Below are 27,337 nucleotides of genomic sequence, written 5' to 3'. Positions count from 1 at the left end.
GTCTAACATAGCCCCCACTGGGGAAAGAAGAGGCTGAGCACAGCGAGGCTTTTTTCAAAATCAGTAAAACTTTATTCTATTTCCATTCTTTGCCATTAACAGAAAAAAAATTGGAGAAAGCAATGTTTTGTTTTACAAAGATAATGCATCTCCCAGAGAAGAAAACCCTAAATTGAGAATAGAGGTAACATGGAAAAAAAAAAAACCAAACTGGAAAAAAAAAACCAAAACAAAAGAAATTAACCAAAATAAAAAAAAAACAAAAACAAAAAAATCCAAACCACAGTACTGCCCTCTATTCCAAAAAGTAACTCCTGATCTTTTTGGTTAAAGTAATACTTAGACCAATCATTCAGTTTTCTTGCTTGATAAAGTGTGACTGGGGAAATGGAGGGAGGGGGGCAGGGGAGGGGAAAAAAAAAAACCCAAAACAAAACAAAAAAACAAAAACCCAAAACAAAAAAAAACCAAAAAAAAAAAAAGCACACAGACATCAACTATTCACCTTGATGAAAGTCTCAATACAGCTATGGAAAGCCTAAGTATTTATTCTCTTACAGTACACTGGGTGCCGGCTGCAAAAAGAACAAAAAAAATGTATCCACTTCAGGCACAACTTCTTTCTTTTTAAATTTAAATCAGTAAAAGAAACTGGGTTTAGAAGCTGCAGTGTTCTAAGCAGCAGCAGATTTGTGCATTGTTTTAAATATATTTAAATTACCACACTGATGGCACACCTCAGCCTTATGAAATTCTGCACTGTCTGTTCCAGAACACTACAAAATCCACCGACCCTGGGAGAGACTTGCACTGAGCTCTAAGGACTGGCTAAAGGAGTCAAGTTAAATGAACTAGGAAAACACTGTAACATTTGGCCATCAACTCAAGGTATCTGAATGTTTGTGGAGATCTGATATAAACTGAACTTATTCCACCCTCACATGGTCCTCAGAATTTGAGCAGAGTGAGCTGAGGTGAGTCTTCCACTCGGGAGGGAAGATAATGCAACTGAGCACTAAGGCATAATAAACCTTGGCCAAAAACAAGGATAAAGCATAATAACTGTAGTGCAGAATTCCACAAGGTCTGCCCGAGCAGAGCTGTCTATGTTTACTCACAGAGGCAATGGAGATTGCAGTTACCAGTTGCGTTAAATGCACCATTCAAAACAAGCTTCTAAAATGTGATACTATAAGGCGCCACCTTAAAGTTCTCCAGAATGCAACTGTGCAGAAATTTAAAATGGTTTTGTAAATTTAATTTTAAACATAACATGAGAAGGTGTTAAAACTGGTGGAATAGCTTCTGAGAATTTGGAGGAAGGGATGAACAGGGAGATATTCAGTACCCTTCGCCAGCCCCACCGCGCGGCCCAACGTCGCCATGGGGTTGGGATCAGTCTATAACACCAGCCTGGCGGATCTTTCTCTCTGCACCAAATCCCTGCAAGGAAAACAGAACAAACTTTTAGCTCCAGCACCACGGAATCATGAAATCATTTAGACTGCCAAAGGGCTTTAAGATCGTCAAGTCCAACTGTGAACCAGGCACTGCCACTGGGCTTTGAGGCAGAGCCTGATCTGTTCCATCCAAGCAGCACCTTTCTAATTAGTTATGTTTGTCTTCAGAAACACAGACAGCAACAAAACAGGTTCTGTGGGGTGTTCCTTGTAGTCCAAAACACTTCAGAGATTCCAGACACTTCTCTCCTCCTGCTTTATCAAGAGGTGGCAGAATTTTGTGTGAAAGCCATGTCTGAGTAAATGGATTTCACTTGCGATCTCTGACGTTTATAAATGAAAAGCAAACTAAAGCAGCCAAGAAATCAAGACAGAAAGGCTCCAACACAGGCAGCAGGGGGTTTCTTCTCTCCTGCGTGCTCCTCTGAAACCACAGCACACATCACTGACACAGGGCACAGCACTGCGCCCAACAATCCACCCTCCCACAGCAGGCCAGGAGTCCAGAACAGAACAGAAGCAGACCCCAGGAGCCAACAGCTCAGGCCCCCAGCAGAGGCAGCAGTGTTGTTACCCCAGCCAAGCAGCCCCTGCAGTGAGTGATGCTGCCCTGGGTGTCTGTACCTTTGAGTTGTCGGGGCCCCGGGGCTGGCGGAGCACCGTGAGCCGCGGGGCGTTGGCATCGTCCAGGTTGATGCTCTTTAAACGGTTCACGAGTCTATCGGGACGCGGAGCAGCCACGGCCTTGGCGCCTTCGCTGCAAGAGAGCACACACAGGGCACTGTCACCTCCCCGAGCTGGGCACGGCACCCCAGGCTTTTGCAGTCCTTGACTACAGTCACGTATAGCAGTTAGAGACTGCAGAATTGATACTGTGTGACAGCAGAGCTGGCTGACAGCCTGTCCCTGCCCCAAACCTTACTCTCCACACAGGACTCTGCAACAGCAGGAGCTCAGTGCTCTCCAGAGGGTGTTCTTCAGGCAGCAGAGGTGGTGTATTTACTCTCATGCACACCTGACTAGCGTTTCCTACGTTTCTATTGCCCAGAGAAGCTGTGGCTGCCAATCCCTGGGAGTGTTCAGGGCCAGGTCGGACAGGGCTTGGAGCAACGTGAGATGGTGCAAAGTGTTCCTGCCCATAGCAGGGTAGAACGAGGTGGTTTTTAAGTTCCTTTCCAACCCAACCCATTCTGTGATTCTGTGATTCAACTGCAATAATAAAGGCTTGCAAGTTGCCAGTATGTCATGGCAGAGCATTAACATCTCTGAAGATGATGGGAACACAGAATTTTGAGACAAAATCATCAGCTTTCTATTACTGCTGAAGTGCTATCTCAAGCTTTAAACAAAATACAAATTACGCTATTTTCTTCAAGTGCATAAACAGTTAAGAATACCCCAAACCCATGACTTGTACGAAATGCCATGCTAAAAAGAAGAGTGTCTAACAACATGAGTTTTCTATTTAAAAATGAAAGCAGCTCTTCAAGAATCAGGTGGCAGCACTGTGGAATGGGTTGGCCAGAGGCCAGCACCCACACAGGAAAACCATCAGTTTCCTTATTGTTAACTTCTACTTGCAAGGCTGTATCCAAATTCCTGCTACAAGGGGGAGTTTAAAAATAGATTAAAAAGAGAACAAGCCATCTGTAATTAGGAAGAGCTGGAGGGCTGCTACTGCCTGCACTGGATCCTGTCTAGGAGCTGGGAACTCTCAGGTACAGCTCTCCCTGGAGCCAGCTGGAATCCAGAGCTCCTGTTCCAGGAACATCCAGCTCAGGCAGACACAGCCTGCAGGGCTCTGCTGGGATGCAGACACTGTGCCAGGGTCAACCCCTTCAACCTCAAAGCCTCACCAGACACGCCACACGTTACAGGCACTGCATTTTCCTGTGCGCTGGTTCAGGATTACAGAGAACTCCACTTCATCCCCAGCCTGGAGCTCCACACCATCCTGGACTTCTTTGACATGGAAGAAGAGCTTTTTGCTGTCACCAACTTCATAGTTAATGAAACCAAACTGAAAAGCAACACATCACAAGGTTACTGATTTGCTCTGCATGCAGACAGATGCAGTAACTTAACTCATCACTGCAGTTTAACTACTTTCAAATAAAACTCCAAAACTGTGGTGCCTAACAGAAGTGGAAATGCAACTTCTACAGTGATCAGAATATTCTGTATGGAGACAACACTTCTGGAAATCCAAGCACTTTTCCTGGCATTGTAAAGTCACATTTAAATCCTAAAGTCTATAGAACAAGTTCTGAAAACTGCCCCAAGTCCTGGCAGCTGTGTTAAACAGACAACAGCAGTGCCCCAAGCTCTGAGACTCCACCCTGAAACCACAGCAGCAACCACTCCATTTCTGGCCTGTCACTGGGATAAGAAGCCATTTACTTCTATTTCCATTCTACTCATGTATAAACCAGGAATACTCATCCAGCCTCTCCATAAATGACTGGAGATTAGTGCTGCACAATATCTATAAAAACAGAAAGCAATTGCAGCATTTAACTTTTTAATCATGCCAAGATGCAACGAAGATCAGCCTTTGCTTTTCAGGTGGGCTGTAATCACTGACTGCTTAGTGCTGTGAAGAAGCTTCTTCCAGAAGCAGAGCATGTGCATGTTTTGTTTTTCTGAACACTTTTTTAACATCCTGTTCAGCAGAAACCAGCACTTTCTAGGACATCTCAAACCCAAATCTTCAGAATTAACTGCTGCCTGGCAGTTCTGATGATTCAGCACCAAACCAGGCTCTGAGCTCACCTTTACTCAAGTCACACCAGAACCTGGCATAAGGCAGCACATGGGTTACACACACCTGTTCCCTAGAGCTGGAGTCCAGAGCAATCCATTTGGGCACAGCTCCCTAAATTCCAGTGCTGAAGTGGTTCTCAGTTGCTCTGTGCCAGCTGGAGCAGTTACTTCCTACCACCACAGCCCTGGTGCTCACAGGGTCACTCACCTGGTCCTTGACACACTCCACGGTGGCCCTGCGGAACGGGGTGATGTTCACAGCCATCGTCTGCCCGTTCTGACCCAGCACACACAGCTGGAACTTTACTGTCTCCCCCTTCTGCAGACAGTCACCTTTGTTGGCCATGCCAACAATTCCAAAGGGATAGACCTCTCCTTTCATCTCACCTGGGGAGGAAAGTATGAGACAGAACTGAGGGGCTTTTCCCACCTGATTTCAGATTTCCAGTATTACAAATGCTGCTTTTACAGTCAGCTTAGCAGTGTGGATACAGTTTGTAGTGTGAATAAAACCTTCAACACCTCTATTTACAGTGAATTCAACTTGTGCAGTTGTGAAAGGAACACTTAATTTTAAGAGGAACCAATCTTACCATCCTCCATGACTTCAATCATGCCCTGGTACTCTGTCTGTGTGGGATCTACACTCCTCAAGGGACGAATTACTTTACCAGAGTAAACAGTTGGATCAGCTTCTTCAGTGATACCATTCACTGAAAAGAGACAGAGTAGAAGAACAGGATGTTTTAATCACAGTTTATTTTAAAACTGATTTAAATAAGTGATTCAGATTGACCAGGAGTCAACATTTTGCACTGCATGACGCTGAATCAAAATCACACTGACATTTCATACATGGAAGTAGAAAAATTTTCCTCAAGAAACTTAAGGTCATGATTTGCTTTTCAAGCTTCAAAGTGTTTCACTTCTTTTCCACTGCATTCCCTACTCTCTTTAATCATCCAATAATCAAAGTATGCATTCCCCCCACCCCCAAGTCCTTAATACCCTCCCCCATCTGCTCTCCTCCTGCAACCTTTCCCCTGTGAGGTACAGCACAATTAGCACAGGTACTGATCTGGCCAGTTCTGCCACTCAGCCTCTCCTTATAACCCCCAAGCGAGGAGGGCAGAGGATACTAAAGATCCAAAGAATTGCTACTGTGCACAGAACTGCTGGTCTGTGCTTGTCTCTGGAAACCCAGGCAGCAGCTTCCACAAAACCAATGAGGGACCCCACAAAGAGCATCTTCTTGCTCTCAGCTCCAATTGTAAATGGATCAATAACAAATTTTACCCTTCAGCATGTGCCAAGAGCCCTGTAGGCAGAAAACACCAGGTACAGCCTTACCTGCATGTGTTTTGTTCACTTTCTCTGCACTAACTTTGTTTCCTTTGCCTTTTGACAAGCTGTATTCCACAGTGTCTCCAAGTTCCAGGCTATCAATATCACCACAATATTCACTGCAGGAACAGAATGATAAACAGTCCTCCTTTATTTACAAGACAATAGTGATGCTCACCCAACATCCACATCAGTTATCAGAAATTATTTAAATCCCTCAGCATTTTACAAGGAATCCTCATTCAGGAAAGTGAAGCATTTCAAATATATAACACAACTGGATTTCTTGGCCTGGGATTCAGAGGCACAGAACACCAGGACTGCTGACTAACAGAAAAGCCTGAACCAGTCCAGCAGAGATGATAAATGAAACTGTAGATATCTAAGCATATATAAATATATATATATTCTGTGTGTGTGTAAAGTGCAAATGGGTTTAACACTCAACCCAACAAAACTCCACACCCTCCCACTCCCCCCCAGACACACAATCAAATATAAAACTGTCATTCACCTGTAGTGGAAGAAGATCTCCTTATCATGATTGGCTGTTTCAATAAACCCAAAGTTATCTTTCAGGGCTGCCACGTATCCCAAGAGCCTCTTGGAGCTGTAGTTGCGTCCCAGCATCCTGACAGAAACAGCCGTCTGCAGCCCAGTTCTCTTCACTTCACACACACAGAACTCAACCTGGTGAAGAGTTGTGAATCAATACCAGATAGAAAAATGCAAAGAAAACCATGACCACCAACAAAAAGACCCCCAAACTAACTAATTTTGAAGCTGTGTAGCTCTGCAGCAGTACCTGGGCTCTCCAGGAAAGTCATTTCCTAGTCACTACTTTCCCATAACCACGTCAGCCATTGACATTCCTACATTCCAGGGAGCAGCATCACACCTGGGATACCTGCAAGGCAAACCAGCCTCCAGCACTCAGCTTTTCACCCCTTAAACATGAGAATCGTTCTGTCCATGGGGATCACCACCTTTCCCTACACTGCTCACCAGTGGCCCACAGTGGGATGCGCCTCACTTCACTCTTTGTTTCAGTTTTTAGAAACAATAACCAGTAACTAGAATGGCTTCTGAGAGTTTTCTTGCTCTTCCTGATCTCCAAGCTTTTTCCCTGTCCATTGTGTCTCAGGCCAGTATGCTCATGAGGGAATATTCTCCCTCTTCAATATCCATCTTAGTCTCTATGCTCTTATTATGCTTGATTCGTTTCCTCTTGACAAGCAGTGTCCACTTAGTGATAAAAGCTCTTTATTTAAAAAGCATCATTTACACAGTAAGATACTATTTGCATCTATAACTCACCAGGTTGGAGGGTATTTTTTACTCATACAGAAGATTGACCCATTTAAACACAATATTCTAGGTAATATTACACAGATCCCTTGTCCTCCATTTGTTCCAAGTAAAGGCAAAGAGAAGCTCACACCCCACAATGCCCAGAATAGTATTTCCCAATAGTACACTTCATTATCTTGCCTTATCTCCTATCTGGGGATTAGTAGATCCTTCCACATCCTTGGCCTGGTAAGGAATGGTCAGTTTTACTCCACAGTCATCATACACAATTATTCCATCCTCAGCTTCCTGAAAACAAGAGGTCAGAATTCAGCAGTCACTGCCTCTCTATGAACAGTTTCCTACACACAGTTCAAGCACTGCTCATTGGAGTCTCAGTGGTTGTACAGTAACTGCTCAAAAACACAACCAAACTCTGGGTAAGGAGCTTTAAACGATGCCAGACAGTATTTTAAAAGGCAATGAAGTATTACCACCAGTTCCAGGAAGCATCTATTGGAACTTTTAAGTATTTTGGCACTGTTTAAAGCAGCATAATAAAACAGTAAGAGGTCCTCCCTGTGAAACTTAATCTGAAATAATTCTAACTAGAATCTTACGTAGTGACTCCCCATCAAGTTCCTGGGAATTACCCTCAGCAACAGTAGGATCATTAGTGATTATTAACAATACTTTTATTATCTTGTTCAGAGAAGTTAGTTTTCACTGACTGCTCTCATCAGCTGTAGTTCACATCTATACAGAATAAACAGTGCTTCAAACCCAGCTGAATTAGAGATTTTAAGGAAGCAGCCTCAGTCTGTAATGGCAGGAATGCAGAACAGATATTCACAAGCAGAAGAGCAGCATTACCTTCTCTTTGCCTTTATTTGGGCTAGCGGCTTTGGCTGGAGTGGCTTCTTTGTCTATAGTGCCCACAAAACGATGCTCTGACTGGGTGTGGAAAGAAACCGTGCCCTTGGGAAGCTTTTTAATCCTTATGGCATGGTTCCTTTGGGCAGATAGCATATCCTGGAAAATAAATCCATCACATTATAGACAGACCATGCATCATTTCTTTAAAAGCTGCGATTTTATAGAGTATTAATCCCACTTACAGGAACGACGGTGAACTCTACTTCATCAGAAATATGGAGCTGATTTCCATCCATGATCTCACTGAAGTGGAAGAACATCCGAGCATCCCTGTCCACACACTTAATGAAGCCAAAGCCATCCCTCATTGCTGCAATCACACCCTGGAACAGCCAAATCAACAATTACAGTTTTATCCCTGGTATGTGACATCTGTCTGCAGCTGCTCCACATGTCAGGAGATGGCAGGAAGGCCTGAATCCTAGGAAAATACTTGGTTTAAACAACGTCCTTCCTTGTAAACCCTGGCGCTCACGGCCCCGGTCAACCTGAAATGCAGACAAGTTCTTCCCATCTCATTCCTGAAGTTAACTCATGATGAAGAGTGGAGAATATTAATTTAAGCCACTATAACAAGGACTGAAGTTGAAGAACCTGCCAGTACCACTACACAGAGAACACAATGGGGCAGCTCTACAAACACCGTATCATCTATAGAGTGCATAAATCATACAAACACACACTAAACATACAGCTACCTATAAAAACAAGAAATAAAATCAGTGCTCAGACAGAAGTTTAAGAGAAAAACCATCTGATTTCCGGACACAAATGAAGGAATTATAAAGAAGCCGTTAAACAAGACTCCCATACCCGCTGGGTGTGTGTTATGGGAACATACTCCCATGTTACACAGGAGTTTAGTGGCCTTGCTGATAACCACTAGAAATGGAATGCTGAATGATGAACAGAATATACTCAAACCCTAGTGCCGGATCCTGCCAGAATTAAGAATGTTAATTCATTAACATATTCCCTTCAACCCAGTTATTACAGAGTTTAGCAAGTCTCAGGACAAGCTTAGAGGATCTGAATGACAGTGCAAAGGTACATTCTTCTCTTAAACAGCTTTCACAAACTCCAGCAAACCAGCCAACCTTCCTAGAAGCTGCCAACACTTGTCACCCCAGTGACAGCTCAACTCAGGCAGGCAGATATGTGTAGCCAGAGTAGAAATACGAGAAGTCTGTAAGAGAGAAACCCAAAATTTCAAAGGTTGAAGTCAAAACTCAGGGTTTTTTTACAGCCAAGGGTCCCTAATTCACAGCACACTGATGTGACAACACTGTAATTGAACTCCAAATTGCAAAGGAAGGCAAAGATACAGTCTAGTTGGAACAGAACCAACATTCCAAGTTACGGGAATTAAAGATATTCTGTAATACTCATTAGCACATCCATCTTAGTCCCTGTAATCCACAAAGAGTTTTTTGTATTGAGAGAACTCTGCTCTCTACCATCCTCCTGCCTGACCCTCAGACAGAGATTGGCCAAAAAATTTGAAATCCAAAAGCTGCTCACAGTGCCTCCTCCAATTATTTACACTTTTCACTACCTGAACCAGGGTCTTCCAGTTTTCCTAAGGAACACGAGTGTTTACCTGTTTAGACTCGAGTATGTGAATTTTAAACAATCAGCTCAAGACTACATTACTTCTGTCTGCTATAACCAGCCAGCAATCTCGTCCAAGAAAGCCAGTTAATGTCTAATTTCCTAATATAACTTCATTTAGATATTAAAAAATAGTTGAGATTTTATTCTTCTAAGGCAAAGATGCAGAGCGTTAATTCTGAATTTTCTACGTTGTTTGCACTGCAAATCTGAGAGCTGGATTTCAGAGCAGGCAATGGAACACACAAGTGCTTTTTGTATCTCTTGTAGAAAACACCCCATGTTTTACTTTCATTTCCCATCAAGAATGAGAAATTGTTAGAGATGGATACTTGCCATTTCTCTAGTTTCATTAGTAAATTGGAAAGTGTTGGGGAGAACCTCAATGTTGGTGGCTCGTTCCAGTTTGTCGCGCCTGTCCGTGGAAATGTTGAATCGCACGTGGTCACTCTCCAGCAAGGTCACCTTGGATTTTGTATCCTTGTCTCCAAAGGGAAGCTCTTTAGGAATCACAAAGTCCACTTTGATGCGGCCGGGTAATGGATCGCTCTGGGGACAGAAAAGCCAGTGGGAAGGGTGAGTTCACCGGCAAGGCTCAGCACAGCTGCAAACAGCACAAGTGCTTCTGCCAAATCCTGCTGGACTCAGGCTCTGCTCCATTTCCACCACTCCTCATCTGGAACTTGCCAAATGCAAGGTGGCTTTTGGAGCTGTTGGTTGGGTAATGGGTTTTTTAAGCCCCACCCATGTCCTGCCAAAGGAATTCTCTCTGTTTCAAGAGAGAGTTTAGAACCATACTCACAACACTTCTAAAAGGCAGGTTCTTTCTTATTAAGTCTTCAAACACCCCAAACCTTCCCACACCAACAGAGACTCACCTAAAACATTAATGGAAGTGCTCATGAACACTTCTCCAAGCCCAACATTACAGCCCAAAAGCCTCATTAACTGTTAATGCTCACAAGAATCCACAGATCTGGCTTATCCTAGCAAATATTTTTCGCCTTTCCCCTACTCTTTTGCTTTAAGGATATGTCCAAACTCCACAAAATTTTACAGCAAGTATTTGACACATGAAAGAAAACACACGCTCCATCATGTACCACTACCCTAACTCTTCCTCTTTGGATTTAAAATTTAAAAAAGGGTAAATCTTTACTCTGACATGATGCTTACACAGCAAACAGGTACTGAGAAATGGCAATAACTGTTCTGGAAGTCACTACAATAAAACCAGAATTGCACAAATTTAATTAACTACTGAAATTCACCTGGTTTTTGCTGGGTACTTTTGGAATTACTTTGGTTACAGTTCCTTCAAAATGTTCAATGCTGATATCTTCAAAAATGACAGTTCCTTGAGGCAGCAGTCTAACATCTGTTGCAACTTCTTTACCCTAAGAGCACAAAATTAGTCAAACACCCAAAGAGAAGACAGAAAGTAACAGACATTTCCCAGTGAACCTCAATGGAACTCCTCCCCCCTTTTTTAAAGCTGCAGAAAGCAGAGAGCTGTGCAATTATGCCCCAGGACCTTGGCTTCCGTTTTACTGGATTTCGTCTTACATTTCTGTCTTTGATTGTAAACTCCACATCATCACCAGGCTGTAAGGTTTCTAGGTCACCTTTAAATTCACTATAGTGAAAGAATATCTCCTTCACGACATCACCTCTCTCAATAAATCCAAAGGCTTCCTGTGAACAGAAAAAAAAAGTGTTTAATTGTCCATTATAGGAACATACCAGTAAATCATTTAACAGGTTCTGTTAAATGCAAAAGAGACTCAGAATCCCAGTACAGCACTTCCAAGTGTACACAGCTGACTGCCACAATATATAAACAGAAATCAATGGAACTTTCTTTGTCAAGAAGGGCCTCAGTATCAAAGACGAGCCTTTTAAACCGTTTCACACAATTTACACCCACAGCCCAAACTGTTCACAGCTCTTAACAACTTAAATATTACTTTGAACAGCATTCTTCAAAATAGCATTCCATTTTCAAATGAAACTTAAAATCACTTACTTTCATGGCACAGACTACTCCTTGACAGCGGGCTTGTTTCTTTTTTAATAGCATAATGTTACGAGCACTTACAGCACCAGTACTAGAGAAAAAAAACAGAGCAAACTGTAAACTCAAAACTGAAACAAAAATTAAGACTGTATTTCACAGAATAGTTATTGGAATAGGTATGAATTCTGCCTGACTACTAAAACAAAATATGAAGCCAGAAAAGCAATACCAACTTACTGTTTATTTGTATCAATTATAAAGTTTATTTTATCTCCTGTTTCCAGCTGTACATTTCCTTCAACATCCTCTGGGGTGTAAGTCAGGTAAAATACTTCCTGTAAATTAACATTAATTAAAATTATTCTATTTGCAGAATAGTTCTTTCACAGAAAGATTAACACAATTTTAATAACAATATCTGCCTAATTTAGCAAGAAAATAAACAATAATAAACATGGCATGCAAAACATTCTTTTTCCATCGTGCTGTTTTGGTGAGTCTGTAACAAGCAGCTCAAGTTGAAAGGTTTTGTACATGGCCATCTTTAAAGGCCAATTCCTGAACCTTAGAAGTTCAAGATAAGGATACATGACCTTCATCAAGCTTAAAAGAGAACAACTATTTGGCTCTAGGAAGTTCTCCACAGATATAAGCAAGCAAACTGTCTAAATAACATTATGTTTTGTAGTAATTACCAAAGCATGCTTTTTTTTTTGGCCAAAAACCGCACAGTTCAGTGCAGTGTCAATTGTCTACATTAAATTGCACTTTTTTTGTTGTTTTTTTTTTCTCATAGACCACAGTGATGGATCAGTGAAGAGTTCAAGTAAAATACGCAAGCTTTACCCCATTACGTTCGTAGCAAACACTCCCTGTTGGACTTTGACCCGGGGCAGCTGGAGATTTACTCTCTAAATTGTGAGGAACAGCACACACAACCTACCAGTCAAAAAAAAAAAAAAAAAAAAAAAATTCCATTGCTAGTCATTTCAGGAGTGGCATTGTTGAACACAAAATGAATCTCAGTATCCTCTACTACACACTCAGCAGGGAATGCCACACTGCAACTATTCAATCTCACAGAACACCTCTTGGCTCTAAGAAGTGTTTGGAGCCAAGTAAGAGCTCAAACTGAACCTCTGAATTTTTACCAGAACACACTGAAATATATTTCAGTGTAACTATACTGTACGTAGTTAATATCCATGCTAAATGAACCCAGTTTTCTGTGCTGGAGTAAAGGATGGAAATGATGCAGGTATAGAAAATAGGCACTAACTTGTCCATTTATTCGTTCTTCAGGTAATATTTCTGGCTTTATCTTCACCAATTTAATAGCAATGGGTTTTCCAGTTCGGCGATCAGAAGACACTTCAAACTCAACATCGTCTGCAAGACAACCAAACATCGCAACATTGTCAGAGTCCTGTTTGGGATTGGGGTTTTTTTACAAAAATCACTAAATGGCTGTGTTTAAGAATTCACTGCTTGTAGCCAAACACAACCAAGTAGAACTTGGGTGCTTTTGTTATCAAGCAAGGACACATGATTTGCAAATATTTTCTGGTTATTCTGCTTATTATCTCCTGTTGCTAATGAACTGTTCTGGTGTAATTCCACAGTAATTCCCTCCCCCTGGCCTGCTCACTATACAGCAGACTACACACACTGAAGTTCAGACAACACAACAAAGGCCATTAAACAGTTTAGAAACTTCACTCTCACGGTAATTATCAGCATGAAGTTGCAGCCTCCTCATGCTGAAAAACACTTGGCCATCCTCAAATTCTAAACAAAGAAATAGGGAGTACAAGAGGTAAATTCTCTCACAGTCCGAGTACTTGCCTCCATCTCAGCTAGACAAGTCTGACCTAACATTGCACCTTCTCCTTTTCCACACCAGTTTGTACCACAAGCTGCACAAAGCACTGGGAAGGGCTCCCACCAGGAATGGTGGATTATCCACTGTCAGTTTAGCCCCAGAAGCAGCAGCCACGAGATAAGAAGCTTTATGACAAGTGGAAGAGACTGGTGTTGGTCCCAAAGCTCGGTTACCTCCTACTTTGAGCTCCTGCAGGTTGCCATTGTACTGGGAGCAGTGGAAGAAGAGCCGGGCCTGCCGTTCCGAGCACTGGATGAAGCCGTACGAGGTCAGCAGCTTCTCGATAACCCCGGTCTCGCGCAGCGCTGCCGAAGTACCATTGGGGTACCCGTTGTGTCCATTGTTGTGGAGCAGGTTTGGATCAAAGCTCATCTGGGTCACAGAAAGCACAGGGAAAGATCAATATTTGACATCAGTTTCCTTCCTCCACATCCCCTTAACACAGTAACACAAAGAGCTTGTGTAAGTTACTGACACATTCTTAAAATGTGTTTTAAGTTTTACTCTGTTCTTAAAATAGGGTAAAACCACTAAAACAGTTGAGCTTTTTTAACACAGCAAGCCTTAAAATTTACGCAGGCAACATATTTGTAAAACAAGCCAGAACTGTAACAGCAAAACAAAGCTTGCTTAGAAGAAAACAGACTACTGGCATTTTTCAAGTATTACACCTCAAAGTACTCCCACATTCACTGGTTCATACCAGAGCCTGAAAATATCTGAAGTATCTGCTCTTCCAAATTAAACAGGTGATTAGGAAAATACAACAGTTCTGAATCAACACAATTAGGTTCAAATCCCTGCATAGTTTCTCCCTAGTTTGTGTGTTCAGTCTTTCATACTTAAAAACCGTATTAAGTAATTATACAGTTTTGCATAGTTATGGAATTAATAACCAGAATTAAACTAACATTCCTGTGGCATAGAAGCTCAAGTGCTAGAAAGATACACAAAATTTGAAAATAGCATTAAACTGAAGGTGTAATGAACTGCTAAATTAACTGACATCTATTAAAACATCATCTTTTATGGGGTGTTTTTTTCTTTTCAAGTCAGATTCACTCTTGGAACATTCCCAACCCCTTTACAAACTCATGGGCTTTTTGATGTATGAATCTCATTTTTAAAGCAGGGCACTTGGACTTACAGGTTAGCAATTAAATCAGATGAAATGTATTACACCCCACTAAACACTGCAGTTCAAGACAGACAGCTGAAGCAACCCTCCTCCCTCCAAACAGTCAATATGCATCTTAAAATATACAGAATTATTTGTTCGTTTCCAGAGTATTTAATCTGGAAACAGAGTGAGACCGTATCTGTTCTCTGCTTTCTTGCTGCAACAAGCAGAGATTAAAAATTACTCAGCAATGTGTTGAGATAAAAGACACCTGAGCAACTTGTAAAAGGGTCATGTTTCTCACTCTAACACAGTGAGTTACTCAATGTATTAGAAGGCACAGCATTCTTATTCTGCTGTTTGAAAGTCAGTTTAGAAGTGATCAAAGAGCACCAAAAAACACCTGCTGTGAGGTTCTTGGGCAGAAATCTTTGGTCTTTGAGACTGACATCAAAAAAATAAATTGGAAACAAGCACACAAAGCAAAGATTGACAGAGTTTTGGCCTCCAAGAGGATGAGGTCTTCTCCCCCCTTCTGGTTCAGACCCACGTGGGGTAGATGTAGATGAAGAAAAACACAAATAACAGAAGGTGGGGGAGTGATATGAGGGGGCAAAAGGATCCCAGGACACTGCGTAATGGTCTCCATCCCACAGCACTGGTCAGCACTTCCACAGTACAGTGTTACCACCCAAGGCTGTAAGAGTTCAGTGAACTGCTAAATCTGCTGCGATATCATTTCTTTAACATGCACTGCTTATTTCCTTGCTCTACATCTCACTTTTCTTTCCATTAAAAATTAGTAACAATCTCTTAATTTTAATCAGTGCTGCCCTCTTATTCTTATCCTACCAGCCTGCAGTTAAGTGGCATAAATCAATACCCTTAACATATGTAAGTCATGAAATACTGACATGTCAGAAAATAATTAATCAGAAACATAACCCCATCAGATGCACAGAGAACTCCAGCCCATCCTTCTGCTCCTCAAAGGCCTCTTGCCAACAAAGGCAGCCATGGCTTTGTCCAGCTGAGTCCTGGAAACCTCCATGGACAGAGGTTCCACCACACTTCTGGGGTAACTTGCCCCAGCAAAGATCTCTTTCCCCTCCTGTCTGGCCTAAACTGTTCAAAGGACAAAAGCCACAGCAGTCACATCTTTATTATGCACTGGATTATGTTTAAGGGACACATTTTCTCTGAGTATCTAACAAAAAGCACTTGATAAAGCTGCTAAGATTTACTGACTAGTTCCTGTCAGCATCAGTCCAAGATAAGAACCCTCATCTTTTGAGGAAGGCAACCCCAAGACATTCCACACAAGAAAATGTCCTTGTGGGAACACAACAGCTGAAGAGTTTTAAGCCATCCTAGAGTTTGAAATACTTTTCAAAAATAAACTGGTCCTGCAAGTAGGGTGACTGGGGGAAGGGAAAATGGTATGTTATTATACCTTATCCCAGGAGAATTACAGGCCAGAGCATTAACCCACTCTGAAAGCTGGAATGAACCTGCCAAAGGCTTTTGTGAGTCACCAAATGATCACTTCACCTCCAATGCAAGGGAAGCAACAAACAGACATTCTGCCTCAACCGTGAGCTAAAGGTACATCAGAGAGAGGAAATGACAAAAATCTAACTTAAAATTTAGCTCAGAATAGCCTCTCTTAGGGTTAGAAAGCCACAGTGCTTCACCTCCTGCTCAGACTACAACTGCATGACATCATTTGAACAGTCTGAGTTTAAAGGAGCATTAGCAGCACAGCACAGAGAACTCATCAATCCTCCAAAGCCTGACAACCTCAGTTCAAAGATTCCTCAGGTGGCACTAAAATTTGTTGTGCAAAGATACTTCATATATCAGCAGCTGTACCAGCTAATTATCAAATTCTTACATCTTATAACAGGAATATGAACTATTAACCTCACCAACAAATACTCAAGAGGAAGAAAAAGAATACCTGTGCTGTAAGATTAAAGGGATCGGAACCACAAACCTACTGTTACTAGAAGAGAGAAACACCAGTAATCAGCTCTTGAGGGTTATAAATATTGTTAAATAGAACCATATTGCAGGTACTACAAATTCACCATACTACTACTACATGAACATAACAGCAAAGAGTCATGGAACCACTGAATGGTTTGGGTTGGAAGGGACCTTAAAGCTCATCCAGTCCCACCCCTGTCACGGACAGGGACACCTTCTACTGTCCCAGGTTGCTCCAAGCCCTGTCCAGCCTGGCCTTGGACACTTCCAGGGATGGGGCAGCCAGAGCTGCTCTGGGCAACTTGTGCCAGGGCTTCCTTATTAAATGAATTTATTATCAAGAACTATCAAAAAAAACTAATCCAACCCACCCCCTTCTGTTAAAAACTTAGTAAGAACCAAGTTTAAAAATACACATATAACTCTTTCTCCACCACGTGCACCAACCTCGCAGTGATATTCAAATATTGCACTTTCAGTAGTATTTGCCGATTCTTCTGTTTCAGCACAAGTTTCTAAGGATGAAGACTGCTATTATTTAAAAAAGGGAACAAAAGGAAGAGAGACAAAAGAGAAAGAAAAAGATAGCAAAAGAAGGTGATCTATCAAGCTCTAGAGAATACAAGTGCTGCTGCCCTGGGCAGTTTCACTACAGCACTGGAGAAAACAAAGACTACTATAGCAGCGTCGGGACGTGCTCTTTTGAAGCTGTTGAGTAGGCACAAACTTCTTGTTTCAGATCAAGCCTTGTATCTTCTTCAGTGTAAGTTGCCTCTTCTTTGGTCTTGAGTTGTTGTTACGATGTGGTATACTTAGATTCTTTTCCTGATCTGAACTTGAAGCAGCAGTTTCAGGTGGTAAATTCTGTTCTGTTCCACTTCATACTGGAGAAAGGAAAAACACACATACACTAAGTATCACTTTAAAGGAAATTCTCATCAAATCACACAATGGATTCGTTTGCAAGGGACTTTAAAGACCATCTAGTTCCAAACCCCCTTATAGATCAATTGTAGGTCTTACCAATAACAGGTGCATTTCCTCTACCTTAATACAGTAGGTTGAATCCATGTTAGGAAAAGCTGTTTTACAGACTTGTTTGGCATTCCCATTTCCAGTTTTGTTTTCCGAAAGACTACCTCCAAGCCACTGAGATGGTACTTCCAATTTTGAACTCTTCAGACACGCTTAGGCATCTCAGGAAAGGTCCCAGTGTGTACCATTACTTCATTTTGATCATTAGTATTTGACCAATTAGCAAGCCTTAGTCCTCCTATCAATAACTTTACATGGGTGCTTATTAATCAAATCATGCCATAACTTATGTAAGTGCTTGCACAGATCCTCAGAGGAACAACAGACTGTATATATACATGGGAATTAAAATTTCCTGGTTGTTTATGTTCCAAAGGTTAAGTTAAGGACCAGTGATACCTGAAGCACATTTAGAATTGTATAAAAATTAACAAACTTCTCAACTATGTGTACAGACACTGCATGTAAAATTAACACAGAGCCATTCTCTGGACTTCTGAAACGGTTTTTGTAAAATGTTGATTACATATTATGATATTTGTGTAGCTAACACCAGGGAGAAACCTTTCTGCATCAGTAATTAGTTAGCAATTAATTCTGTCCTAAAGTTTCCCAGTGCCACTTTGTCTTTTCATGAGAAAAGCAGCTTCAGCAAACTGCCACCTACCACACAAAACAAAACTTTACAGAAATAGAAGCCTTCCTTGAAAAGAAATCAAGTTTTGAGTTTGTTGCTCACTCAGTAGATAGATGAAAAAAAGGAGGATATTTTTGTGGACAAAAGCCGCTGAGAAGCAGCACAGCTCTGACCCCACAGATACACTAGCAGGTTCTGCAGTAATCTAAAGGTACGAAGCATCAGAGCACAACTCTTCCCCAAATCATTCCACAAGTCCCACACCAAAAGAGAAAAAATACGGACAAAGCATATTTCTCTAGTGCAGCAGGAAAAGTGAATTTCACAACTTACACTGACCTTTGAATTCCCTCTGGTAACTTGAAAGAATCAATTTAAGTGACTGAAACCTGAATGCAAAGACACTTCAAACTCTCACCTTTACCCCAGTGAAAATGCCGAGTGAAGCCAGCTACTGCAAGAAGCCCAAACCCCAAATGTGCAAAACTCATCACCAGTTTTACAGAAGTTTGTATTTCAGTGATCTCCTCCAGCTGAAGCATCTCCTTCAGCCACCACTCAGAACTTCCAGCCGAAATGAGTTTTCCTGTCAGACCATTACACACAGGTGGAATAGACTAAATAAAGTGAGTGAGGGCTGTTCAAACCTGGTGTGAAACGTTTGCACTGAAAGATTCAAATCTAAAATATAAATCAGAAGACACAAAGCTATTGCAAAGATAACAGTATCGCTACTTTTCCCTCACCTCAGCACTACATTGGGGCAACAGTTACCACAATCTCTTTCAGGACAGTGTTATTTTCGGGCAGCATTTCAGCTCTCAAAGGAGCACATTGCATCCCAGGAACTGCACAGACACACTTGGAATCTTCTTACTTGTGTACTTCTCTCTCATTTAATTAGACTGATATTATTAGAGCTCTCCTAGAGATGTGACTTGTATCATATTACACTTATAATTTTTCTGGCCATAAAATACATCACTTTTTCATTTAATGATCAAAACACCTCATCTGATCAAGTATGACTAAAGCTAATTTTATCAGTCATGGAGTAAAGGTATAAACCTTTCAATTAAAACCCAGTCTGATTTGATAACAAGATGGGTTTACTACACTTATTTTTTTAAAAATTGCTTATCAAGCAAGCATAACTCAAGCAAAAAGAAAAAGATATCTCACTGTGCTCATCTGCCTCAAATTCTTTACTTTTTAATTCAGCTACTATAAATACTCCTCCAAATGGTAAACACCCTGAGCAGCTGCCCAGCCCCCAAGTCTCACTGCCTTCAGCATTTGGGTATTTAGAGCTGAAAGGTTTAATGCAAAGGCAGGGAAGAGCTGGGCCCTGGTCTTGAGGCCTTTCATGTGCAGATTCTGCTAAATGACAGCAAGTCACATGAAGCTGTTCACAGCCAGGAAGCACCTACAGAGCCCCACATGGAACCTGCCCGATGACAGCATTGTTCTGCTTCCCATTTTCTTCACATAAAGAGGCAACTGCAAGGACCTGCATTCTGTGGGTCAGAGCATGTGCTTCTAGAAACAGCCCTCCATGACGTGACCAAGGTACAATTTAATAAAAATAAAACTTTGTCTTTTCAGTGTGCACACACAACACAGATCCGTGGAGATCAGGCTCCTCCATCTCTTTTCAGATGGATATTGGAAAGCAGCACTGAACACTGGCTCTTGGGCACCCCAGCCAGTACGTGACAGCTCTAAGACCAGCCACCACCGTAGAAGTGAAGTCCTTTCCACGCCAGAAAAAAATACGTACATGGGGGAAAAAAGAATTAAAGAAGTGCCAAGGACATATGTAAAGAATGTGTGGAGAATAAAACCAAGAAAGTCCTTAAAACAAAAACCCAGGTTTTTTAAGGGATGTGTGTGGTGCGGGGACGAGCCCCACGCTGGGTATCGGCGCTGACAGCAGAGAACCGGGCCCGGACCGACGGAGCCACCCAGGCCCGGTCCCTCCAGCGGCCCCGCTCGCTGCGCTGCACCAAGATGGAGGCGGCGGAGCGAGGGGCGGCGCCGGGGCCGCCGCCAGCGGGGCCGCCGTGCGCGGGGGCGGGCGGCTCAGGCCGGTGACAGCGCCAGGGCCGTGCGGGCAGGACGGGCCGGGGGGAGCACCCGCCCCGCACACAAAGGGGGGCGATGGCGGCCGCTCCCCGCACACAAAGGGCCGCGGCCGCGCTGCGCCGGGCGGGGCCGCGCGCGGCACGCCGGGAGCCGCCGCCGCCCCTCCGCCCGCACGGCCCCGCCGCCCGCCGGGGCCCGGAGCCCCCACGGCGCCGCCCCCTCCCGGCGCGGCCCACAAGCGCCGGCGGCTCCCGGGACGGCCGGTCCCAGCGCGGCCTCAGCGCCGCGGCCGTCAGAGCCCCGCCGAGCGCAGCGCGCACCCGGCGCCCCGCGGCCGCCGCTCCATCCCCGCTCCGCCGGCCTAGTAGGCCGCACCCCCCAACCACCCCCCCCCACCCCCCCCAACCCCGCGCGCAACCCCGGCGGGGCTCCCGGCGCGCTGCCCCGGTGCGGACGGAGATGCGCGGGCGCGGGCCCCGCGGCGCCCGGAGCCCGCCGGGGCGGGCGGGGGTGGCGGCGGCGCCCGGCCCGCACTCACCCCAACAGCTCAGCGCCCCCGCTCCAGCGCCGCCATGAGCAGCACGGCACGGCACGTAGGAGAGAAATCACGGCGCTCTCGCGAGAGCCGCCCGCGGACGGGGGGGGGAAGGGGCGGGGCCGCGCGTGCGCGCCAGGAGCCCGGCCGGTGGCGCTCGCGGGCACGCGCCGAAGGGGATGGGGGGCTGTGAGGGCGGCAGCGCCCCCTTGCGGCCCGGGGAGGGAGAAATGGCTGAGGGGAGACGCAAAACGCGGGGGGGAAGAGAGAGAGAACTTCAATGAGGGGAGAGAAACCCAGTGAGGGGAAAGAGAATCCCGGCTGATGGCACAGAGCCCCGGCTGAGGGGAGACAGAAAAGCCCGGGAGAGGAGAGACTGAGACGGCTGAGGGGAGAGGGAGAGCCCCGGCTGAGAGGGGACAGAGCCCCGGCTGAAGGGGAGAGAGAGAACCTCGGCTGAGGGAGGGAGAGCTCGGGCCGGGACGGCGCAGCGGGCACGCTCCAGGCCCTCAGGAAGCTGCGCCCTGAGGGGACACCTCGGTGCTGGGCAGGCAGAGCTCGAGGGAGGGACACGAGCCTTGCGCTCGCTGAAGCTGCCACTGAGCTGAACGCTCGGGGGAGACGCTTTGTGTCTGGACTCCGAGGAGAAGGCAGAGCACTTCCAGTCCTGAAGCTCCAGTCCAGTTTCCAACACGAGTGGAGCAAGCTCTGAAAATGCCCAGCAGCCCTCAGGAACCATGTACGACGGGCCATTTACAGTCACAGATTCCAGTTACAGATCCAGAATAGGAGAGGAGCAAATGGAACGTGGAGCTGTGCCAGGAGAGTTTAGGTTGAGTATCAGGGAAAGGTTCTCAGAGGATGCTGGGCACTGCCCAGGCTCCCCGAAGAATGGGCACTGCCCTGAGGCTGCCAGAGCTCCAGGAGCATTTGGACAGCGCTGCCAGGGATGCCCAGGGTGGGATTGTTGGGGTGTCTGTGCAGGGCCAGGGGTTGGACTCTATGATCTTTGTGGGTCCCTTCCAACTTGGGGTATTCTGTGAACATACTTGAACTTCCCTTGCCAATTCTCACCTGCTACTAATTAACAATAAACTCAATCAAAGCAACTGCTATTTAGTTTCTGGGTTTTTTCTGGCTGCGCAGCAAGCGCCCAATTGGAGAGATGTTACCCTACACTGAGAGAGTGAAGATAAAAATTCATCACAGGCATTCCAGATGATGTTAATTTAAAAGAGAAAATTCAACATTTTAGTCATTGTAATATTTCAGTCAGGTGCAAAAGGCTTGGGAACATGCAGAATACATGGAATTTCCCCCGGACTCACAAAATAGAAAACACTTGAGAAAATATTTCCCATTGGGTTTTTTTTTAATTCCCTCCTGAACAATTTCTAATAGAACAGGATTGTATACCAGAGCACTCCTGTACAGAAATCCCTTATATCTACCAGTCTTGCTGGATATTCCAAATTTCACAATGTCTCCAGTGTTCACTGTCTCTCAGTAAACACAGGAACGAGTCACCTTCTGCATCTATCAAAAGTCTCACTTGGGAAAAAGTGGCATTAAAAATTTAAGCTAATAGTGGAAATGAGATGTTTACTGTTCTTGGAAGATTATTCTTTGATCACAGGTAGGACAGAAATCTTTATATAAAAGTGTCATTAAAAATACCACCCTAGTGAGAAACTTCTACAAGACTGCACCTCTAATTGCACTCAATACAGGACCTGCAGTAACTATGGAACACTTGTCACCACACTCACCTGTGATGTGACATTAAAAAATCTCTGTATGGAGGTGGTTTGTTTAGTTTTGAGGCAGACCTGAGCTCATTCTGCCTGAACCCAAAGCAGTGGGAGGCCAAAGAGCTTTGATCTGCAGGTGCTGTGCTCTGGCAGGCTCTGAGCACACCAACAGAGCAGGGCTGGCTGATAACTGGGAGCGCTGTAAGGCTGGGACAGGTCTATCGATCAAAAAAGGTTAATCCTTCAAAAATGTGTGTGTCAGGAAGGGTCGTTAACACCAATCTTCACCCCTAAAACAAGGTAAAGTTTGCTCTGAACAGGAGTAGCTCCTTCAAGTGCTCTGCTGGCATCTGCTGTTCTCCCACTGCCCCTCAGCAGTGGCAAAGTAACAAAGTCAGGCCAGCCAGAATCTGAGGGTCACTCACTCTGCAGAGCCCAGCTGCCCTGTGCAGCCAGAGCAAACCACGGCCCTGCCATTCACACTGTGGTTTCTCAATCATCTCTTACTCCTTCCATCAAGCACGACAGTCACAACCTGCATTATGTTCTCTAGCTACACACAAGATGGATTTAAGAGCCATCTGCACAGCTGGAATTATTAACTAAAGCTCATAAAAAAATAACAAAGGGAGAGGAAATGAACCATCACAAGGGAAGACACATCAAATACTTCAGTGTTAAGCATCTGAGTGCTGCAGGTACTAAGACAGAGCAGGGTGCAAGCTTTTGCCATCAACACTTCAGAAAAATGCAGAGAAAACAGCCCACACACATTAAGGATAAAACAAATATACAAGGAAACACCTGAAACAACAAATCCTTGTCAGGTAGTTTCATAACAGTCTCTGAAGGCTTGGAGATGAGGTTTTTGTGGCCTAAGCTTCACAGTCTGGCAGATCTTCTCTCCCCACCTCGAAGGATTCTTTGCTGATTGACAACAGCTCACGCAGCTCTTTGTTTTCAAGCTGCAAAATCAACATTTTTGCTGAAATAGAAACGAGCTGATTCACAACTAAAGGACTATCACAGAAAGGTGCTAATTCATAGTTAAAGGATGTTAAACAGTCCCACTCCTTCACAGATACACCACACAGTTTGTAAGGCAAGCATTAATACAGTGCTGCCACAAGGGGAACCACATAATTTAAAGCTTATCTTTTGCTTCTGGCTTTATTTATATATATATATAGAGATATATAAAAATAATATGAACATTAAGAACTTGAAAATAATAATGTTCTGCATTTCCTGACACCCTACCCAAATTCTGAGTAAGTCCTTGACACAAACATAGACAATCCAGAGAAAGTCTAGAGACCCCCAAAGCTCAATTTATCTTCAGCAACTGGCTCTGTTCTTACCTCCAGCTGAGCCAGTTTCTCCTGAACTTTAAAGAATTGCTCATCATCCACTTGCACAGATTTTCTCATCACCTCTCCCATCTCACATATTCTGTCTATTTGACTTTCAATTTCCTGAAAGACATAAAATTAATACATGCAGTAAATCCAGGGAAAAGCAACAGTTGCAATTTATCCCTTCTAGATCACTTACTTCCATTTTCCTGATTTTGGATTCTCTTTCTGTTTTGAATTTTAATCCTTTCCTCCCAAGCATTTGCAATCCTTTCTACCTTGTATACTTAAGGATAAGAACTTGTACCTTATTGTCCTTTATCAGGAGTTATCAGTGAAAACAGTGACTAGAGACACAGCAGCCAGCAAGATAAGGCACCCTGACTTAAAGGGAAATAATTTCAAGTGTGACAAGGTCTGAGACAGCAGATTCAGGTTCATGTGAACATGATTAGTAGGCAGCAAATTTTATATTGCTTTATTAGAAAAGCCTGACTGAATTTATAACGACACCAAAAATAAAAGCAAAGAAGATTTCAAGTGTGGAATAAACAACCTTATCTCAGAAGAACATCAAGCAATAAAACTAAAGCAAGTAAGACCAGAGCCTCCTGAGGCAGATTTTAAAGAATCTGTCTAGATACAGAAATAATCCTCTGGAAGATGCATTTTGCAGAAGCTCAGAAATGTACATGGAGGCAACACTGACACATCCCAACATGGAGCTCCTGCTTGAAGAGCAGTACATCACATAATGTGACAGGGTGGAGTTTCTTTAAGTGCCCATAGTTCTTCTACTGCCTCTGGAAGATAAATGTATCACAGAGCAGAGGATTCAGGTTTGAATTCCATTATTCAGAAAGTATGTAAACAAATTAGAGCATCCAGAAGAGAGCTGGAGAACACGAAAGACTTCTGGGAAGAAATATTATTATTTTTCTAAACAGGAAGATGGTTATAATAAGAATATAGTTCTTCTAAAGACATTAGAAGTTTGTTACTGTTCTCCAAATGGTGGAGAGGAAAAAACTCATGGACTTAATCTGAAGTACAGAAGACTTTGCCTAGATATTGAGGGAGTTAAGGGACATCTCTTCAAGGGTTCCTTCAGAGCCTTTTCAGCTTTGTATTGTCAAGTTTTGTTCAAATGTAAAACCTTGATAAACAGCAATTCGTGCACTCAGGCAGGCAGTGGAAACCAGACATTGCTACACCACTTACCTTCAGAGGAGTTAAGCAACTCACGAAAGAGAACCAGTGAGTTGCCACATATCAGTGCAAAGATACACAAGAAAAGAGTTAGGCTGGCTCCAGTTCCAATGAAAAAATCACAAGTTATGAGATGTCACTGAGTTGAACCAACCTGCTGCTCTCTAACCACATAAAAATGCATTTTAAAAAATGCATAATACAATTCCTAAGTTTTAAACGGAAATTTAATGTTATTCTATTCTTATTAGATACCTAAGTGTGAAACAGGCAGCAGTTATCAGCAGCCACATCTAAGAGTTCTGAAATCACTGAGCCCAATCTGGACAAAGGGACACTTTTAGGCCACTGCACTGAGTATCCGGATTTAAAAACACTTGGGAGTGAATCGCTTTACGAACTAAACATATGCAGCTCACTGAGATTTAGGAGGTTTTTTCCCCCTGCATTACAGCTACTGGACAGGAATGATAACAACTTGGATATCTTAGATATTATTATAAAGGATCAGGTACATTAAGCTTAACCCAGCGAAGTCACCACCTGGTTGAAAGAAAAAGCCTCCACCTGGGCTGTGAAGGGGTTGTGCCTTTCAGTGTCCTCTGGGACAGCTGTTACAACCTGTGTGCTCTGAAAGGAACAGAAGGAAATATACCAGCAAAGAGGGACCAGATTTGGAGAAAATGTATTTTGGAGCACTGACACTGCAGGAATGGAAACAACGACTACACGACAGCGAGCAAGAGACAGGGCACAGGGGTCTTGAGCACTCTCCTGTCCCCATCCCACCTTACCCCAGAATTAGCCTGATGGACTTTCAAGACTGGTTCTGCATCTTCACGTTTTCTCCCTTCCAGAAGCTGTAGCATCTGCTTCCTGTACTTGCTCATGATGAGTTCTAGCGCGTCCTGGTGCTCCTCCAGCGAGACCCACAGCTCTGCAGAACACAGCACGTCACGGCCACGACCGGCAGCCACAGCAGGAGCCCCGAGGCGGTCGCTGGGTACCAGCTGGCACTGCGGTGGGGCTGCCCGGATCCCCTCGGCTGAGGAGATTCCCTGACCCGGGACCCACCGGAGCATCCAGCGATGCTGCCACAGGCGACACAGACGCACCTCTGCTCCCCTCGACAAGACCCTCCCGCCGGGACCACCTGGCGCGCATCTCCGCCGGGACATCCCCCGCACACCGCCCAACACCCCCGGAGCCGCTCTGCACATCACCCGCCAGGATCCGCCCCCGAGCCCCCAGCAGCGCCCCCGGCCCCGCTCACCCCTGTTCTCCTGCTGCAGGTCGCGGATCTGTGTGTTCTCCTGCGCCAGCACCACGTGCGGCCGCAGCCGGGACGGGTCGGGTCGCTCCGCGGCGGCGCCCGGGCCCTGCCGAGGAGACACGGGGGTCGGCCCGGCCGCCCTGCCCGGGCCCTGCCGAGACACGGGGGTCGCCCCACCCGCGCTCACCTGGTCGGCGCAGCCCGCGCCCGCCTCCCGCATGGCGGCCACGCGCCGGTGCAGCACGGCCGACTGGTCGATGAGCGACTCGGCCGCCGTGTCGTGCTCCTTCAGCCGCTCCAGCAGCGTCCGTGCGTCCGTCAGGATCTTATCGATGGTGCAGCTCATGGCGGGCAGCGCTGCTCACGCCCGCGGCGGGCCCATATCCCCGCGGCCCCCGCCGCCGCTCTCCCCCCTCAGTCCCTCTCGGCCCCGCTCCGGCCCCGCCGCCGGGCGCGGGCGGACGCGAACCCGCGGGGCCGGGACGCCGCTTCCGCCCGCGGCCACGGCGCCGCCAGTGCGCAGGCGCGGACCGGCGCGAGGCCGCCGCTGCGACAAGGGCTCGCCTGGCGGCGCCAGAGCGCCACGGCCGGGGCGGGGGGCGGGGCCGGGCCGGGGGGCGGGGCCGGGGCGGAGGGGCGGGGCCGGGGCGGAGGGGCGGGGCCGGGGCCAGGGGCGGGGCGCGCTGCTGCCCCGGCCGTTCGCCGGGGGTGCTCGAAGCCGTGGGGCTTTCGTTGGTTTTGGGGTGTTTCGGGGGTGTTTTGGGGCGAGGGGACACCGCCCTCCCCCGGCACACGGCGTTCCAAAGCCGCCTGCCCCAGGTAGATGTCCCCTCCCTCCCACGAGCCGTTGCCGCCCCACGCCGCGGTCCCGCGTGTCCGAGCCCCCCGTGCCCCAGGAGCGCCGGGCTCGGCCGCAGCGGCCCGGCCCCAGAACGATCGGGGGAGCCCGGGACAAGGCCGGCTCCGAGCGGGCGCCGCTCGGCACAGGCTGTTTGCGGAGGGCCGGCGGCCCTGACCCCGGGTCCCGCTTATCTCCGCGGCTGCT

At 45.4% G+C, this 27,337-nt stretch overlaps 2 protein-coding genes across 6 annotated transcripts; both read right to left on the bottom strand.

Moving 5' to 3' along the window:
* Positions 1-49: 49 nt before the first annotated feature.
* Positions 50-20,815, bottom strand: CSDE1 (cold shock domain containing E1). 2 transcript variants are annotated; one of them, XM_048327969.1, is made up of 20 exons: positions 20,708-20,815; positions 16,860-17,296; positions 13,477-13,675; positions 12,701-12,810; positions 12,268-12,360; positions 11,659-11,756; positions 11,431-11,512; positions 10,971-11,099; positions 10,676-10,801; positions 9,741-9,953; positions 7,976-8,116; positions 7,731-7,889; positions 7,059-7,166; positions 6,082-6,257; positions 5,574-5,686; positions 4,817-4,936; positions 4,432-4,610; positions 3,317-3,480; positions 2,085-2,217; positions 50-1,443 (listed from the first exon to the last, which is right to left on the bottom strand). In XM_048327969.1, the coding sequence occupies exons 3-20, from the start codon at positions 13,673-13,675 to the stop codon at positions 1,396-1,398; spliced, it is 2,391 nt and encodes a 796-aa protein (XP_048183926.1). In that variant the 5' UTR covers positions 16,860-17,296; positions 20,708-20,815; the 3' UTR covers positions 50-1,395. The 2 variants fall into 2 exon arrangements, with proteins under 2 accessions (XP_048183926.1, XP_048183927.1); XM_048327970.1 differs by lacking the exon at positions 12,268-12,360.
* A 1,242-nt stretch (positions 20,816-22,057) lies between these two features.
* On the bottom strand, positions 22,058-26,730 carry SIKE1 (suppressor of IKBKE 1). 4 transcript variants are annotated; one of them, XM_048328191.1, is made up of 5 exons: positions 26,470-26,721; positions 26,293-26,427; positions 25,814-25,956; positions 23,817-23,930; positions 22,058-23,420 (listed from the first exon to the last, which is right to left on the bottom strand). In XM_048328191.1, exons 1-5 carry the CDS (start codon positions 26,636-26,638, stop codon positions 23,331-23,333), a joined length of 651 nt encoding a protein of 216 aa, XP_048184148.1. In that variant the 5' UTR covers positions 26,639-26,721; the 3' UTR covers positions 22,058-23,330. The 4 variants fall into 4 exon arrangements, with proteins under 4 accessions (XP_048184148.1, XP_048184150.1, XP_048184147.1 ...); XM_048328193.1 differs by having other exon boundaries at positions 26,293-26,398; positions 26,480-26,720; XM_048328190.1 differs by having other exon boundaries at positions 26,293-26,723.
* Positions 26,731-27,337: the final 607 nt, after the last annotated feature.

This window comes from Corvus hawaiiensis, chromosome 24 (genome assembly GCF_020740725.1).
Source record: "Corvus hawaiiensis isolate bCorHaw1 chromosome 24, bCorHaw1.pri.cur, whole genome shotgun sequence".
NCBI classification, from domain to species: Eukaryota; Metazoa; Chordata; class Aves; order Passeriformes; family Corvidae; genus Corvus; species Corvus hawaiiensis.
The sequence above is the reverse complement of the archived record's forward strand: the minus strand, read 5'-3'. Positions and strand labels throughout refer to the sequence as shown.

Bases quoted from the DNA above. Each gene is read 5' to 3' on its own strand.
- CSDE1 (XM_048327969.1), bottom strand. From the start codon at position 13,675: ATGAGCTTTGATCCAAACCTGCTCCACAACAATGGACACAACGGGTAC. The intron at 6,258-7,058 runs GCAAGATAATGA...ACTCTTCACCAG, and splicing joins ATCCCCAGATAGGAGATAAG to GTTGAGTTCTGTGTGTGTGA. The intron at 4,611-4,816 runs GTAAGATTGGTT...TTTCCTCCCCAG, and splicing joins GATTGAAGTCATGGAGGATG to GTGAGATGAAAGGAGAGGTC.
- SIKE1 (XM_048328190.1), bottom strand. From the start codon at position 26,638: ATGAGCTGCACCATCGATAAGATCCTGACGGACGCACGGACGCTGCTG. The intron at 23,931-25,813 runs GTAAGGTGGGAT...TATGTCTTTCAG, and splicing joins TCCATCAGGCTAATTCTGGG to GAAATTGAAAGTCAAATAGA. The intron at 23,421-23,816 runs GTAAGAACAGAG...TTGATTTTGCAG, and splicing joins AGAAACTGGCTCAGCTGGAG to CTTGAAAACAAAGAGCTGCG.